General features: G+C 34.1%; 1 protein-coding gene across 1 annotated transcript; it reads right to left on the bottom strand.

Annotated features, from left to right (window-relative positions):
* Positions 1–1,202: 1,202 nt before the first annotated feature.
* On the bottom strand, positions 1,203–15,159 carry LOC127638296 (homeobox protein DBX2-like). Its single transcript, XM_052119768.1, has 4 exons — positions 14,931–15,159; positions 13,345–13,407; positions 11,280–11,464; positions 1,203–1,388 (listed from the first exon to the last, which is right to left on the bottom strand). Exons 1-4 carry the CDS (start codon positions 15,157–15,159, stop codon positions 1,203–1,205), a joined length of 663 nt encoding a protein of 220 aa, XP_051975728.1.

The raw sequence follows: 15,159 nt of genomic DNA, 5'->3' as shown, positions 1-15,159 counted from the left end.
TATAATGGGACTCTTTAGTACTTTGCTGGTGATAGTCACTGGCGTAATCAACTCATTTGTTTAAAGGCTACAACTGTGATATTATGTCATAATATTGCACAACACTGACCTCTAGTGATATAAAACTGATAATCACAGGGTGAGTGAATAAACACCACATTACATGACATTACTTAACCCTTAAATATGTATTGCTCAGAGGTTGCTCTGACATAGTTCAGGAGATCTAATAGACTTTTTTAATTAGGAATCAACGTTTCTTAAGTCAGTCACTGGCAAAACATCTATTAATATGATAGAATTAAACATGTGAGAAGTATATATGCTAGCAACCTCTATAGACCTATATTTGTATTTCAAGGAACATATGTGTCTCACATATATGATTATATAAACTCATTGGCGTGTACAGAAGGGGGCTCGGGGTGGCTCGAGACTCTCAAAATGTAAACGTGCCTCAATGGTTATCTTCCTCTTAAAATATTAATTATACTACTATTACAACTAGAACACTTGACACTAAGCAAACAAAAATGTGTTTGCGGACAATGACACTTTCTGCCTGTCAATCATTTTGCTCGTTCTCATAGTGTTGTAGTTGCAGTGAATTATTGAGGCTTAATGACATTTTTATGCCATGTTGTTCATTACAGTTGCCAGTTGAGGGCGCTGTTTTACTCCTGTTGTTTTTGACACAGTTTCTGCATGTGTCGTTCTCAATAAAGCTTGTTTGGTGTCATTGGAGTGCGGTGTTTTGGGAAAAGGGGGCGTGGCTAATCCTAATAAGCTCTGTTTGTGGAAATTCTAGAATGGCTAAAATCGCTTACTGCAACTTTAACTATTAAAAATGTCAACAAAAACATGTTTACTTTATTGTATTTGAATAATTCACAGTTGTCTATTTATAATTTACACTTTATGCTAAATCAAAAAATAAACAGTACAGTAATTAGTTACTGAAATGTATCTTATAAAGAGCTCAGTGACTGTTGTGACAGGACTACTAGCGACAGTTCAGATCATAATAACACATCATTACTCTTCAGAAAGTCTGTCTGAAAAGTAAACAGCTGTGGCATTTATTTAAATTTGCCATATTGATCTATACAATATCAACATATTCTAGCAAGACGTTTTAATGTTTGTGTCCTTTCTCTTGAATTCCATCTTGCTGTTGTCAATTGTCTCACTTCTATCACAAGTCATCTTCGCTCTGGTCTGGTGTCTCTGGTTCGGTGTGTGTCGTCTGTGCTGGATTTCTTTTGTGCATCCTCTGGTTGTGATTCGCTCCAGACCTTCAGTAGCTCCATCGCCGGCCGTGTACACGTGCTCTCCTTCTCTCTAGAGTTCCTCCATTTCATTCTGCGGTTCTGGAACCAGATCTTCACCTGCGGCACACATAAAAGCAAATTCATCAAATCGTGTGGACTCACCAGTGTTGCCGTTGTAGATTTTCAGACTCTCTTTATCATCTCACAGATAAGTCAAAAGACAAGTTGTGAGTAAATTAAAAGACACGGTGGTCGATTTCACAAAACCATTGTGCCAATTTTGAGAGTAGTATTTCAGCACAAATATGTGACAGTTGGCAACCCTAGTTTCTACAGTGTTTTTATCACCTTCCTATGCAGTTACTAGGGCATTCTGAATAGTATTTAGCATGTTGCTATGGAGTTGTTAGGGTATTCTGTGTAGTTTTAGCACATTGCTATGCACTTGCTAGGGTGTTCTGAAAAGTATGTAGCACATTGCTAAGCAGATGCTATGGTGTTCTGCATGATGTTTAGCATGTTGCTATGCAGCTGTTAGGACATTCTAGGTCATTTTTATCATGTTGTTATGCACTTGCTAGGGGGTTCCCAATAGTATTTATAGTATTTAGCATGATGCTATAAAATTCTTAGGTTCTTCCAAATATTAATTAGCACGTTGATATGCAGTTGCTAGGGTGTTCTGTATAGTAATTAGCATGTTGTTATAAAGTTCTTAGGTTCTTCCGAATAGTATTTAGCATATAACTAAGCAGTTGCTAGGGTGTTCTGCATGATGTTAGCATATTGCTATGCAGCTGTTAGTTCATTCTAGGTGGTTTTTAGCATGTTACTAGAAAGTTATTAGGCTCTTCCGAATAGTATTTAGCACATTGATAAGCAGTTGCTAGGGTGTTCTGTACAGTATTTATAGTATTTAGCATGTTACTATAAAGTTCTTAGGTTCTTCCGAATAGTATTTAGCATGTTGATTAGCAGATGCTAGGGTGTTCTGTATAGTATTTATAGTATTTAGCATGTTACTATAAAGTTCTTAGGTTCTTCCGAATAGTATTTAGCACAATTATAAGCAGTTGCTAGGGTGTTCTGTACAGTATTTATAGTATTTAGCATGTTACTAGAAAGTTATTAGGCTCTTCCGAATAGTATTTAGCATGTTGATAAGCAGTTGCTAGGGTGTTCTGAATAGTATTTATAGTATTTAGCATGTTACTAGAAAGTTATTAGGCTCTTCCGAATAGTATTTAGCACGTTGATAAGCAGTTGCTAGGGTGTTCTGTATAGTATTTATTGTATTTATCATGTTACTATAAAGTTCTTAGGTTCTTCCGAATAGTATTTAGCACGTTGATAAGCAGTTGCTAGGGTGTTCTGTATAGTATTTATTGTATTTATCATGTTACTATAAAGTTATTAGGCTCTTCCGAATAGTATTTAGCACGTTGATAAGCAGTTGCTAGGGTGTTCTGTATAGTATTTATAGTATTTAGCATGTTACTATAAAGTTCTTAGGTTCTTCCGAATAGTATTAAGCACAATTATAAGCAGTTGCTAGGGTGTTCTGTATAGTATTTATTGTATTGATCATGTTACTAGAAAGTTATTAGGCTCTTCCGAATAGTATTTAGCACGTTGATAAGCAGTTGCTAGGGTATTCTGTATAGTATTTATTGTATTTATCATGTTACTAGAAAGTTCTTAGGTTCTTCCGAATAGTATTTAGCACAATTATAAGCAGTTGCTAGGGTGTTCTGTATAGTATTTATATTATTTAGCATGTTACTATAAAGTTCTTAGGCTCTTCCGAATAGTATTTAGCACGTTGATAAGCAGTTGCTAGGGTGTTCTGTATAGTATTTATTGTATTTATCATGTTACTAGAAAGTTCTTAGGTTCTTCTAGAAAGTTCTTAGGTTCTTCTGAATAGTATTTAGCATGTTGATAAGCAGTTGCTAGGGTGTTCTGTATAGTATTTATAGTATTTAGCATGTTACTATAAAGTTCTTAGGTTCTTCCGAATAGTATTTAGCACAATTATAAGCAGTTGCTAGGGTGTTCTGTATAGTATTTATTGTATTTATCATGTTACTAGAAAGTTATTAGGCTCTTCCGAATAGTATTTAGCATGTTGATAAGCGGTTGCTAGGGTGTTCTGTATAGTATTTATTGTATTTATCATGTTACTAGAAAGTTCTTAGGTTCTTCTGAATAGTATTTAGCACGTTGATTAGCAGATGCTAGGGTGTTCTGTATAGTATTTATAGTATTTATCATGTTACTATAAAGTTCTTAGGTTCTTCCGAATAGTATTTAGCACAATTATAAGCAGTTGCTAGGGTGTTCTGTATAGTATTTATTGTATTTATCATGTTACTATAAAGTTATTAGGCTCTTCCGAATAGTATTTAGCACAATTATAAGCAGTTGCTAGGGTGTTCTGTATAGTATTTATTGTATTTATCATGTTACTAGAAAGTTATTAGGCTCTTCCGAATAGTATTTAGCACGTTGATTAGCAGATGCTAGGGTGTTCTGTATAGTATTTATAGTATTTAGCATGTTACTATAAAGTTCTTAGGTTCTTCCGAATAGTATTTAGCACAATTATAAGCAGTTGCTAGGGTGTTCTGTATAGTATTTATTGTATTTATCATGTTACTAGAAAGTTATTAGGTTCTTCCGAATAGTATTTAGCATGTTGATAAGCAGTTGCTAGGGTGTTCTGTATAGTATTTATAGTATTTAGCATGTTAATATAAAGTTCTTAGGTTCTTCCGAATAGTATTTAGCATGTAACTAAGCAGTTGCTAGGGTGTTCTGCATGATGTTAGCATATTGCTATGCAGCTGTTAGTTCATTCAAGGTGGTTTTTAGCATGTTACTAGAAAGTTCTTAGGTTCTTCCGAATAGTATTTAGCACGTTGATAAGCAGTTGCTAGGGTGTTCTGTATAGTATTTATTGTATTTATCATGTTACTATAAAGTTATTAGGCTCTTCCGAATAGTATTTAGCACGTTGACAAGCAGTTGCTAGGGTGTTCTGTATAGTATTTATAGTATTTAGCATGTTACTATAAAGTTCTTAGGTTCTTCCGAATAGTATTAAGCACAATTATAAGCAGTTGCTAGGGTGTTCTGTATAGTATTTATTGTATTGATCATGTTACTAGAAAGTTATTAGGCTCTTCCGAATAGTATTTAGCACGTTGATAAGCAGTTGCTAGGGTGTTCTGTATAGTATTTATTGTATTTATCATGTTACTAGAAAGTTCTTAGGTTCTTCCGAATAGTATTTAGCACAATTATAAGCAGTTGCTAGGGTGTTCTGTATAGTATTTATATTATTTAGCATGTTACTATAAAGTTCTTAGGCTCTTCCGAATAGTATTTAGCACGTTGATAAGCAGTTGCTAGGGTGTTCTGTATAGTATTTATTGTATTTATCATGTTACTAGAAAGTTCTTAGGTTCTTCTAGAAAGTTCTTAGGTTCTTCTGAATAGTATTTAGCATGTTGATAAGCAGTTGCTAGGGTGTTCTGTATAGTATTTATAGTATTTAGCATGTTACTATAAAGTTCTTAGGTTCTTCCGAATAGTATTTAGCACAATTATAAGCAGTTGCTAGGGTGTTCTGTATAGTATTTATTGTATTTATCATGTTACTTTAAAGTTCTTAGGTTCTTCCGAATAGTATTTAGCACAATTATAAGCAGTTGCTAGGGTGTTCTGTATAGTATTTATTGCATTTATCATGTTACTAGAAAGTTATTAGGCTCTTCCGAATAGTATTTAGCATGTTGATAAGCGGTTGCTAGGGTGTTCTGTATAGTATTTATTGTATTTATCATGTTACTAGAAAGTTCTTAGGTTCTTCTGAATAGTATTTAGCACGTTGATTAGCAGATGCTAGGGTGTTCTGTATAGTATTTATAGTATTTATCATGTTACTATAAAGTTCTTAGGTTCTTCGAATAGTATTTAGCACAATTATAAGCAGTTGCTAGGGTGTTCTGTATAGTATTTATTGTATTTATCATGTTACTATAAAGTTATTAGGCTCTTCCGAATAGTATTTAGCACAATTATAAGCAGTTGCTAGGGTGTTCTGTATAGTATTTATTGTATTTATCATGTTACTATAAAGTTATTAGGCTCTTCCGAATAGTATTTAGCACGTTGATTAGCAGATGCTAGGGTGTTCTGTATAGTATTTATAGTATTTAGCATGTTACTATAAAGTTCTTAGGTTCTTCGAATAGTATTTAGCACAATTATAAGCAGTTGCTAGGGTGTTCTGTATAGTATTTATTGTATTTATCATGTTACTAGAAAGTTATTAGGTTCTTCCGAATAGTATTTAGCATGTTGATAAGCAGTTGCTAGGGTGTTCTGTATAGTATTTATAGTATTTAGCATGTTAATATAAAGTTCTTAGGTTCTTCCGAATAGTATTTAGCATGTAACTAAGCAGTTGCTAGGGTGTTCTGCATGATGTTAGCATATTGCTATGCAGCTGTTAGTTCATTCTAGGTGGTTTTTAGCATGTTACTAGAAAGTTATTAGGCTCTTCCGAATAGTATTTAGCATGTTGATAAGCAGTTGCTAGGGTGTTCTGTATAGTATTTATAGTATTTAGCATGTTACTATAAAGTTCTTAGGTTCTTCCGAATAGTATTTAGCATGTAACTAAGCAGTTGCTAGGGTGTTCTGCATGATGTTAGCATATTGCTATGCAGCTGTTAGTTCATTCTAGGTGGTTTTTATCATGTTACTATAAAGTTATTAGGCTCTTCCGAATAGTATTTAGCACGTTGATTAGCAGATGCTAGGGTGTTCTGTATAGTATTTATAGTATTTAGTATGTTACTATAAAGTTCTTAGGTTCTTCCGAATAGTATTTAGCACAATTATAAGCAGTTGCTAGGGTGTTCTGTACAGTATTTATTGTATTTATCATGTTACTAGAAAGTTATTAGGTTCTTCCAAATAGTATTTAGCATGTTGATAAGCAGTTGCTAGGGTGTTCTGTATAGTATTTATAGTATTTAGCATGTTACTATAAAGTTCTTAGGTTCTTCCGAATAGTATTTAGCATGTAACTAAGCAGTTGCTAGGATGTTCTGCATGATGTTAGCATATTGCTATGCAGCTGTTAGTTCATTCTAGGTGGTTTTTAGCATGTTACTAGAAAGTTATTAGGCTCTTCGAATAGTATTTAGCATGTTGATAAGCAGTTGCTGGGGTGTTCTGTATAGTATTTATAGTATTTAGCATGTTACTATAAAGTTCTTAGGTTCTTCCGAATAGTATTTAGCATGTAACTAAGCAGTTGCTAGGGTGTTCTGCATGATGTTAGCATATTGCTATGCAGCTGTTAGTTCATTCTAGGTGGTTTTTAGCATGTTACTAGAAAGTTATTAGGCTCTTCCGAATAGTATTTAGCATGTTGATAAGCAATTGCTAGGGTGTTCTGTATAGTATTTAGCATGTTACTGTAAAGTTCTTAGGTTCTTCCGAATAGTATTTAGCATGTAACTAAGCAGTTGCTGGGGTGTTCTGCATGATGTTAGCATATTGCTATGCAGCTGTTAGTTCATTCTAGGTGGTTTTTAGCATGTTACTAGAAAGTTATTAGGCTCTTCCGAATAGTATTTAGCACAATTATAAGCAGTTGCTAGGGTGTTCTGAATAGTATTTATAGTATTTAGCATGTTACTAGAAAGTTATTTGGCTCTTCCGAATAGTATTTAGCATGTTGATAAGCAGTTGATAGGGTGTTCTGTATAGTATTTATTGCATTTATCATGTTACTATAAAGTTATTAGGTTCTTCCGAATAGTATTTAGCACGTTGATAAGCAGTTGCTAGGGTGTTCTGTATAGTATTTATAGTATTTAGCATGTTACTATAAAGTTCTTAGGTTCTTACGAATAGTATTTAGCACAATTATAAGCAGTTGCTAGGGTGTTCTGTATAGTATTTATTGTATTTATCATGTTACTATAAAGTTATTAGGCTCTTCCGAATAGTATTTAGCACGTTGATTAGCAGATGCTAGGGTGTTCTGTATAGTATTTATAGTATTTAGCATGTTACTATAAAGTTCTTAGGTTCTTCCAAATAGTATTTAGCACAATTATAAGCAGTTGCTAGGGTGTTCTGAATAGTATTTATAGTATTTAGCATGTTACTAGAAAGTTATTAGGCTCTTCCGAATAGTATTTAGCATGTTGATAAGCAGTTGCTAGGGTGTTCTGTATAGTATTTATTGTATTTAGCATGTTACTAGAAAGTTATTAGGCTCTTCCGAATAGTATTTAGCATGTTGATAAGCAGTTGATAGGGTGTTCTGTATAGTATTTATTGCATTTATCATGTTACTATAAAGTTCTTAGGTTCTTCCGAATAGTATTTAGCACGTTGATAAGCAGTTGCTAGGGTGTTCTGTATAGTATTTATAGTATTTAGCATGTTACTATAAAGTTCTTAGGTTCTTCTGAATAGTATTTAGCACAATTATAAGCAGTTGCTAGGGTGTTCTGTATAGTATTTATTGTATTTATCATGTTACTAGAAAGTTATTAGGCTCTTCCGAATAGTATTTAGCACGTTGATAAGCAGTTGCTAGGGTGTTCTGTATAGTATTTATAGTATTTATCATGTTACTATAAAGTTCTTAGGTTCTTCCGAATAGTATTTAGCACAATTATAAGCAGTTGCTAGGGTGTTCTGTATAGTATTTATTGTATTTATCATGTTACTATAAAGTTATTAGGCTCTTCCGAATAGTATTTAGTATGTTGATTAGCAGATGCTAGGGTGTTCTGTATAGTATTTATAGTATTTAGCATGTTACTATAAAGTTCTTAGGTTCTTCCAAATAGTATTTAGCACGTTGATAAGCAGTTGCTAGGGTGTTCTGTATAGTATTTATTGTAATTATCATGTTAATATAAAGTTCTTAGGTTCTTCCGAATAGTATTTAGCACAATTATAAGCAGTTGCTAGGGTGTTCTGTATAGTATTTATTGCATTTATCATGTTACTAGAAAGTTATTAGGCTCTTCCGAATAGTATTTAGCATGTTGATAAGCGGTTGCTAGGGTGTTCTGTATAGTATTTATTGTATTTATCATGTTACTAGAAAGTTCTTAGGTTCTTCTGAATAGTATTTAGCACGTTGATTAGCAGATGCTAGGGTGTTCTGTATAGTATTTATAGTATTTATCATGTTACTATAAAGTTCTTAGGTTCTTCCGAATAGTATTTAGCACAATTATAAGCAGTTGCTAGGGTGTTCTGTATAGTATTTATTGTATTTATCATGTTACTATAAAGTTATTAGGCTCTTCCGAATAGTATTTAGCACAATTATAAGCAGTTGCTAGGGTGTTCTGTATAGTATTTATTGTATTTATCATGTTACTATAAAGTTATTAGGCTCTTCCGAATAGTATTTAGCACGTTGATTAGCAGATGCTAGGGTGTTCTGTATAGTATTTATAGTATTTAGCATGTTACTATAAAGTTCTTAGGTTCTTCCGAATAGTATTTAGCACAATTATAAGCAGTTGCTAGGGTGTTCTGTATAGTATTTATTGTATTTATCATGTTACTAGAAAGTTATTAGGTTCTTCCGAATAGTATTTAGCATGTTGATAAGCAGTTGCTAGGGTGTTCTGTATAGTATTTATAGTATTTAGCATGTTAATATAAAGTTCTTAGGTTCTTCCGAATAGTATTTAGCATGTAACTAAGCAGTTGCTAGGGTGTTCTGCATGATGTTAGCATATTGCTATGCAGCTGTTAGTTCATTCTAGGTGGTTTTTAGCATGTTACTAGAAAGTTATTAGGCTCTTCCAAATAGTATTTAGCATGTTGATAAGCAGTTGCTAGGGTGTTCTGTATAGTATTTATAGTATTTAGCATGTTACTATAAAGTTCTTAGGTTCTTCCGAATAGTATTTAGCATGTAACTAAGCAGTTGCTAGGGTGTTCTGCATGATGTTAGCATATTGCTATGCAGCTGTTAGTTCATTCTAGGTGGTTTTTATCATGTTACTATAAAGTTATTAGGCTCTTCCGAATAGTATTTAGCACGTTGATTAGCAGATGCTAGGGTGTTCTGTATAGTATTTATAGTATTTAGTATGTTACTATAAAGTTCTTAGGTTCTTCCGAATAGTATTTAGCACAATTATAAGCAGTTGCTAGGGTGTTCTGTACAGTATTTATTGTATTTATCATGTTACTAGAAAGTTATTAGGTTCTTCCAAATAGTATTTAGCATGTTGATAAGCAGTTGCTAGGGTGTTCTGTATAGTATTTATAGTATTTAGCATGTTACTATAAAGTTCTTAGGTTCTTCCGAATAGTATTTAGCATGTAACTAAGCAGTTGCTAGGATGTTCTGCATGATGTTAGCATATTGCTATGCAGCTGTTAGTTCATTCTAGGTGGTTTTTAGCATGTTACTAGAAAGTTATTAGGCTCTTCCGAATAGTATTTAGCATGTTGATAAGCAGTTGCTGGGGTGTTCTGTATAGTATTTATAGTATTTAGCATGTTACTATAAAGTTCTTAGGTTCTTCCGAATAGTATTTAGCATGTAACTAAGCAGTTGCTAGGGTGTTCTGCATGATGTTAGCATATTGCTATGCAGCTGTTAGTTCATTCTAGGTGGTTTTTAGCATGTTACTAGAAAGTTATTAGGCTCTTCCGAATAGTATTTAGCATGTTGATAAGCAATTGCTAGGGTGTTCTGTATAGTATTTAGCATGTTACTATAAAGTTCTTAGGTTCTTCCGAATAGTATTTAGCATGTAACTAAGCAGTTGCTGGGGTGTTCTGCATGATGTTAGCATATTGCTATGCAGCTGTTAGTTCATTCTAGGTGGTTTTTAGCATGTTACTAGAAAGTTATTAGGCTCTTCCGAATAGTATTTAGCACAATTATAAGCAGTTGCTAGGGTGTTCTGAATAGTATTTATAGTATTTAGCATGTAACTAAGCAGTTGCTGGGGTGTTCTGCATGATGTTAGCATATTGCTATGCAGCTGTTAGTTCATTCTAGGTGGTTTTTAGCATGTTACTAGAAAGTTATTTGGCTCTTCCGAATAGTATTTAGCATGTTGATAAGCAGTTGATAGGGTGTTCTGTATAGTATTTATTGCATTTATCATGTTACTATAAAGTTATTAGGTTCTTCCGAATAGTATTTAGCACGTTGATACGCAGTTGCTAGGGTGTTCTGTATAGTATTTATAGTATTTAGCATGTTACTATAAAGTTCTTAGGTTCTTACGAATAGTATTTAGCACAATTATAAGCAGTTGCTAGGGTGTTCTGTATAGTATTTATTGTATTTATCATGTTACTATAAAGTTATTAGGCTCTTCCGAATAGTATTTAGCACGCTGATTAGCAGATGCTAGGGTGTTCTGTATAGTATTTATAGTATTTAGCATGTTACTATAAAGTTCTTAGGTTCTTCCGAATAGTATTTAGCACAATTATAAGCAGTTGCTAGGGTGTTCTGTATAGTATTTATTGTATTTATCATGTTACTATAAAGTTATTAGGCTCTTCCGAATAGTATTTAGTATGTTGATTAGCAGATGCTAGGGTGTTCTGTATAGTATTTATAGTATTTAGCATGTTACTATAAAGTTCTTAGGTTCTTCCAAATAGTATTTAGCACGTTGATAAGCAGTTGCTAGGGTGTTCTGTATAGTATTTATTGTAATTATCATGTTAATATAAAGTTATTAGGTTCTTCTGAATAGTATTTAGCATGTTGCTATGCAGCTGTTAGGGCATTCTGAGTGGTTTTAATACATTGCTAAGCAGTTGCTAGGGTGTTCTGACTATAGTGTTGCCAACGTTTCGTCACACAAATATGGAACACACATTTTTGTTTGATTGTGCCTTATTCACAAAACTCAACGCTATATTCCTGGTAATATTAACACCCGGCTTATACCGAAAAAATGGCAGAAAATGTCTGACCTGTGTCTCTTTCAGACAGAGCTCTGTGGCCAGTGTGTTGCGATCAGTCTTGCTTATATATTTCTGTGTGCGGAACATTCTCTCCAGCTCTTTCCTCTGTTCCTCTGAGAACACGGCCCGCCGCAGAATTCCAGGTCTGGATCTGGAGTTCATGGCTGGACTCCACATTGCAGAACCGATTCCTTCTAAAGCACAAATGAAGAAACCACTGACATCAACACTAAATGCATTAACAAGCACAATATTTGTATACTCTTTCTGTCTATCTGCTTCATTCACTCATGCCTTTTAAACTGTTCGACAAATCACCAGATTGGCCACCTTCGATGGCATGAGTAAGAGAGTTTGTCATGGTCTCTGGTCACCATTGAGTCTAAATAGTTTCCACTTAAACGCCCTATTAAAGGGGTCAGATCACCCTAAACCTCACCCACACACCCGCAACCCTGCTTTTCCTGCAACAAATGACCCATTTGACATTCCAGCACATTATCTCCCCCTCACGGCATCTCTAACTACTCCCTTTCAAAAGATGGACCCCGCTTCTTTCTCTCGAAACGCAGATGAGCTTGAAAAAAGTCTATAAAAGTCATTTCTATTGAGGGCGTCGTGTCTGCAGGGCCTGAAATGGGCAGAATGGATGGAGAGGCGGGGTGTAGAGCTCAGCTTTTCATTAGCCAGAACAAAAACCCCCAGATGGGCGATTCCGCCCACCTCTGTGCAGGAATGTGGGTGTATTGTGTTGTTGATGACCTTCCGTTCTGATCCGAGACCATTGTGGAGTTTGAGCTGGTTTCCAAGCGGTGGTTTTAGCTGATTCTGGGTCAGTGTGTGTGTGTGTGTGTGTGTGTGTGTGTGTGTGTGTGTGTGTGTGTGTGTGTGTGTGTGTGTGTGTGTGTGTGTGTGTGTGTGTGTGTGTGTGTGTAGAGCTCTGTGGGAAAGTGTCGAACCACTAAACTGTTTTCATGGAAGGTGTTTTTATATCCCCCCAAATCTGACAGATCTAAAACACAAAATCGGTCCTTTTGTTTTTGCACAATAGACCATCACATCATAAATGAAACATTGATGAAAGTTATATTGAGCAGAGCACTCTTGCTTGTGAGATATTGCTTAAATATAACTATAATTATGACTATTATTACAGTAAATATAACATTCAACTATACAGTAGGCTATAGGAAGTCTTTTCCATTTTCTGTGTTTTTGATGGTAGTTTCACTCTTCTGAATAAGACGTTGTTTATATGTTGTTTAAATGCTGCGATTTAAGTGTATAAATATATAGTCTGCAGGTGCTGCATGCTTCACAGTGAATGTGCGATCAGGCGCAGCGCACAATGCTCATAAAATGTGACGTTTTGAAAGTATGAGCGGCTTCACGCATTCACTTTAAAGTGTGCAGCACATGCAGACTGTATATTTAATTACTGTATATTGCATAACAGGAGAAACAGCACACACTCATAAGCGTGTGAGCATTTTAAAGCAGTCTTGTGTTAGTCGGACAGAATTGAGTTGGTACTCGGATCTACCGCTACTGCAAAAACACTAATATCGTTGCATCTTTTTAATTGTAATATCAACTTGATACCGAAGTATTGGTACTTTTGACTCCCAACTAGGGTGTGCTTAATAGTTTTCTATGCCCATGCTAGGGTGCGGGACAATTGAGCATTTTGAGCGGTCAATATGGGACGTTTTGAGCACTTTCAGCACTTAAATAGTGGAAGGGATGTCATCATATTGGCCAAAATACACACAAAATCTATGTGTGTGTAGATTCTCACTTATGAATTAAGAATAAGGCTTTATTTATATGGCCCTGTGCGATTATTATATTGCTAAATGCTGCGATTTAGTTAAATAAATATATAGTCTGCAGGTGCTGCACGCTTCACAGTGAATGTGCGATCTCTTCTGTCGTCAACTGCAACAAGCGCAGCTCTCAATGCTCATAAAATGTGACATTTTCACATTCACTTTGAAGAGTGCAGCACATGCAGACTGTATATTTATTTAATAAATTGCATTTGTGTGTGTGGGGGGGGGCTGTTTGTGCTTACTAGTAAACAGGGGGGTAGATGACATCACAGGCTGAGATCTAGTGTGGCACAGGAGAGGAGCTCCTAGAGATAGAGAGACAGATGAAAACTGTATTTTAATTATATTATAGGGTATTAGGGAACTACTGAATGTTATTAATGTGGTGCATGTTCAAAAACATGTTTTTATGTGTTGGCATAATGATATACTGTAACTGACGTTTCTCTACATTAATGCTTAAAAATATCTTAATTTCTGAGTTAATCTTTGCAGTGTGTGTATTTCCAAGAGTGTGTAACTGTAACTGAGTAATTTACATTTAACATATTTAACAGATGATATTTTTGAAACTACGTACACTGAACAAATAATGATAAGATTACGCATTTCAATATCATAAAATTCCATCAAACTGAATTGAGTAATCTTTAATAATAATAATAATATTTTAAGTTTTATTAATAAAACGTTTTTTCATCATTACGGAAGCCCTGAACCGCAAGGTGAAAAAAAAAACGGTGACATTTTTTTTTTGTCTCTGTTTGTTCCTGAGCCTAAGTCTTAAAAAAAAATCTCTTAAAAAAAAAAAAACATTCTCTCTTAAAATTATTTTTTTTTTACTTAAAAAAAATCTCTGAAAGTATCTCCTGTTTTATCTCCATTGCAGTCGTCCGGTCGACTGACTCATGCATGAACATTATGAACCCCAAACAACCGAGAATTAATCAAGTTCCTAAACTACTAATAATTAAAACCATTAAATGTAAAATTAGACCATCGTTTTACAAAAATATATAATTAATTAAAAAAAATATAGATTTTATTTTTTTTAAAGGAATTTGTTTTATTTTTTGAATAGTGAAAAAATAATATCTTGTTTTTTTTTTTTGTTTTTGTTTTTTTATAATATTAAAGAAACGTTTGAAGAGAGAAAAAAAATGTAAGACTTGATACAACGAACTGATACAATTAATTTATTTTTTCATCAATGTTTTTTTCACCTTGCGGTTCAGGGCTTCCGTACATCATTGCACACTTACATTTGATGAAATGTTGCAATGAAATTGAAAAGTGTAAATCTTCAAATCGGCTAAAATAATATATATATATATATAAGTGTACATAAAGTGCTTTCGTTTTTGTGTATTAAAACAAATTAAATATTAATAAAGCACTGCTCAACGGCCAAAGTGTTTTCAAATCAAGATGTCATTATGAGTTTGCGGTGGAATAAGACAATTCACAAAAATATGATCAGATATACAGATGTTAGATATCAGTCTGGACAAACATGCATGAATAAATAGATCAATACAATATATATACATAAATGTTTAGAAATACGAATACATTTACAAATTAAATAGGTGGGATATTTGCTTGTTTTTAACTTATATATGATATAAAGGTATTTTTTGTGCAGCACCAAATATTGAGAAACAGAGTAGTGCTATATTACTAATGAATCTTGCATAAATACAGACACATTTGAGAAGAAACGCTGTTTGTATTAAGTTCAACAGTCCCACATGAAGTTACAAGTGTTTGATTAGATTTGCATGGGAGTATTTGACAGGTCATGTCTCAGTGTTGCAGGTCATCTTACCTTTCCTATCCTTCCTTTGAGGACACATGTGGTTTTCCGGAGAGACACACTTCCCTTTCGGCACCATACCCAGAGGTCCGTAAACCAGAGTCGGAAAACATCTCTTCAGACGGACACCTGATGAAGGCCGACCAACAGGTGAAGAATTCCCAGGACGCAACAGATTGTCAATGAGAAAGCACTTCCCAGAAATCCCAAAACCTGGATGTCTCGGAGGAAATTCTGCCAT

The sequence above is a fragment of the Xyrauchen texanus genome, chromosome 46 (assembly GCF_025860055.1).
Source record: "Xyrauchen texanus isolate HMW12.3.18 chromosome 46, RBS_HiC_50CHRs, whole genome shotgun sequence".
NCBI lineage: Eukaryota > Metazoa > Chordata > Actinopteri > Cypriniformes > Catostomidae > Xyrauchen > Xyrauchen texanus.
Note: the sequence above shows the minus strand (reverse complement) of the source record. Positions and strands in the feature narration are given on the sequence as shown.

Excerpts from the sequence above, each read along its gene's own strand:
- LOC127638296 (XM_052119768.1), bottom strand. The coding sequence starts at position 15,159 with ATGGCAGAATTTCCTCCGAGACATCCAGGTTTTGGGATTTCTGGGAAG. Across the intron at positions 13,408-14,930 it reads TCAAAGGAAGGATAGGAAAG|GAGCTCCTCTCCTGTGCCAC; the intron begins GTAAGATGACCT and ends CTCTATCTCTAG. Across the intron at positions 1,389-11,279 it reads TCTGTCTGAAAGAGACACAG|GTGAAGATCTGGTTCCAGAA; the intron begins GTCAGACATTTT and ends TGTGTGCCGCAG.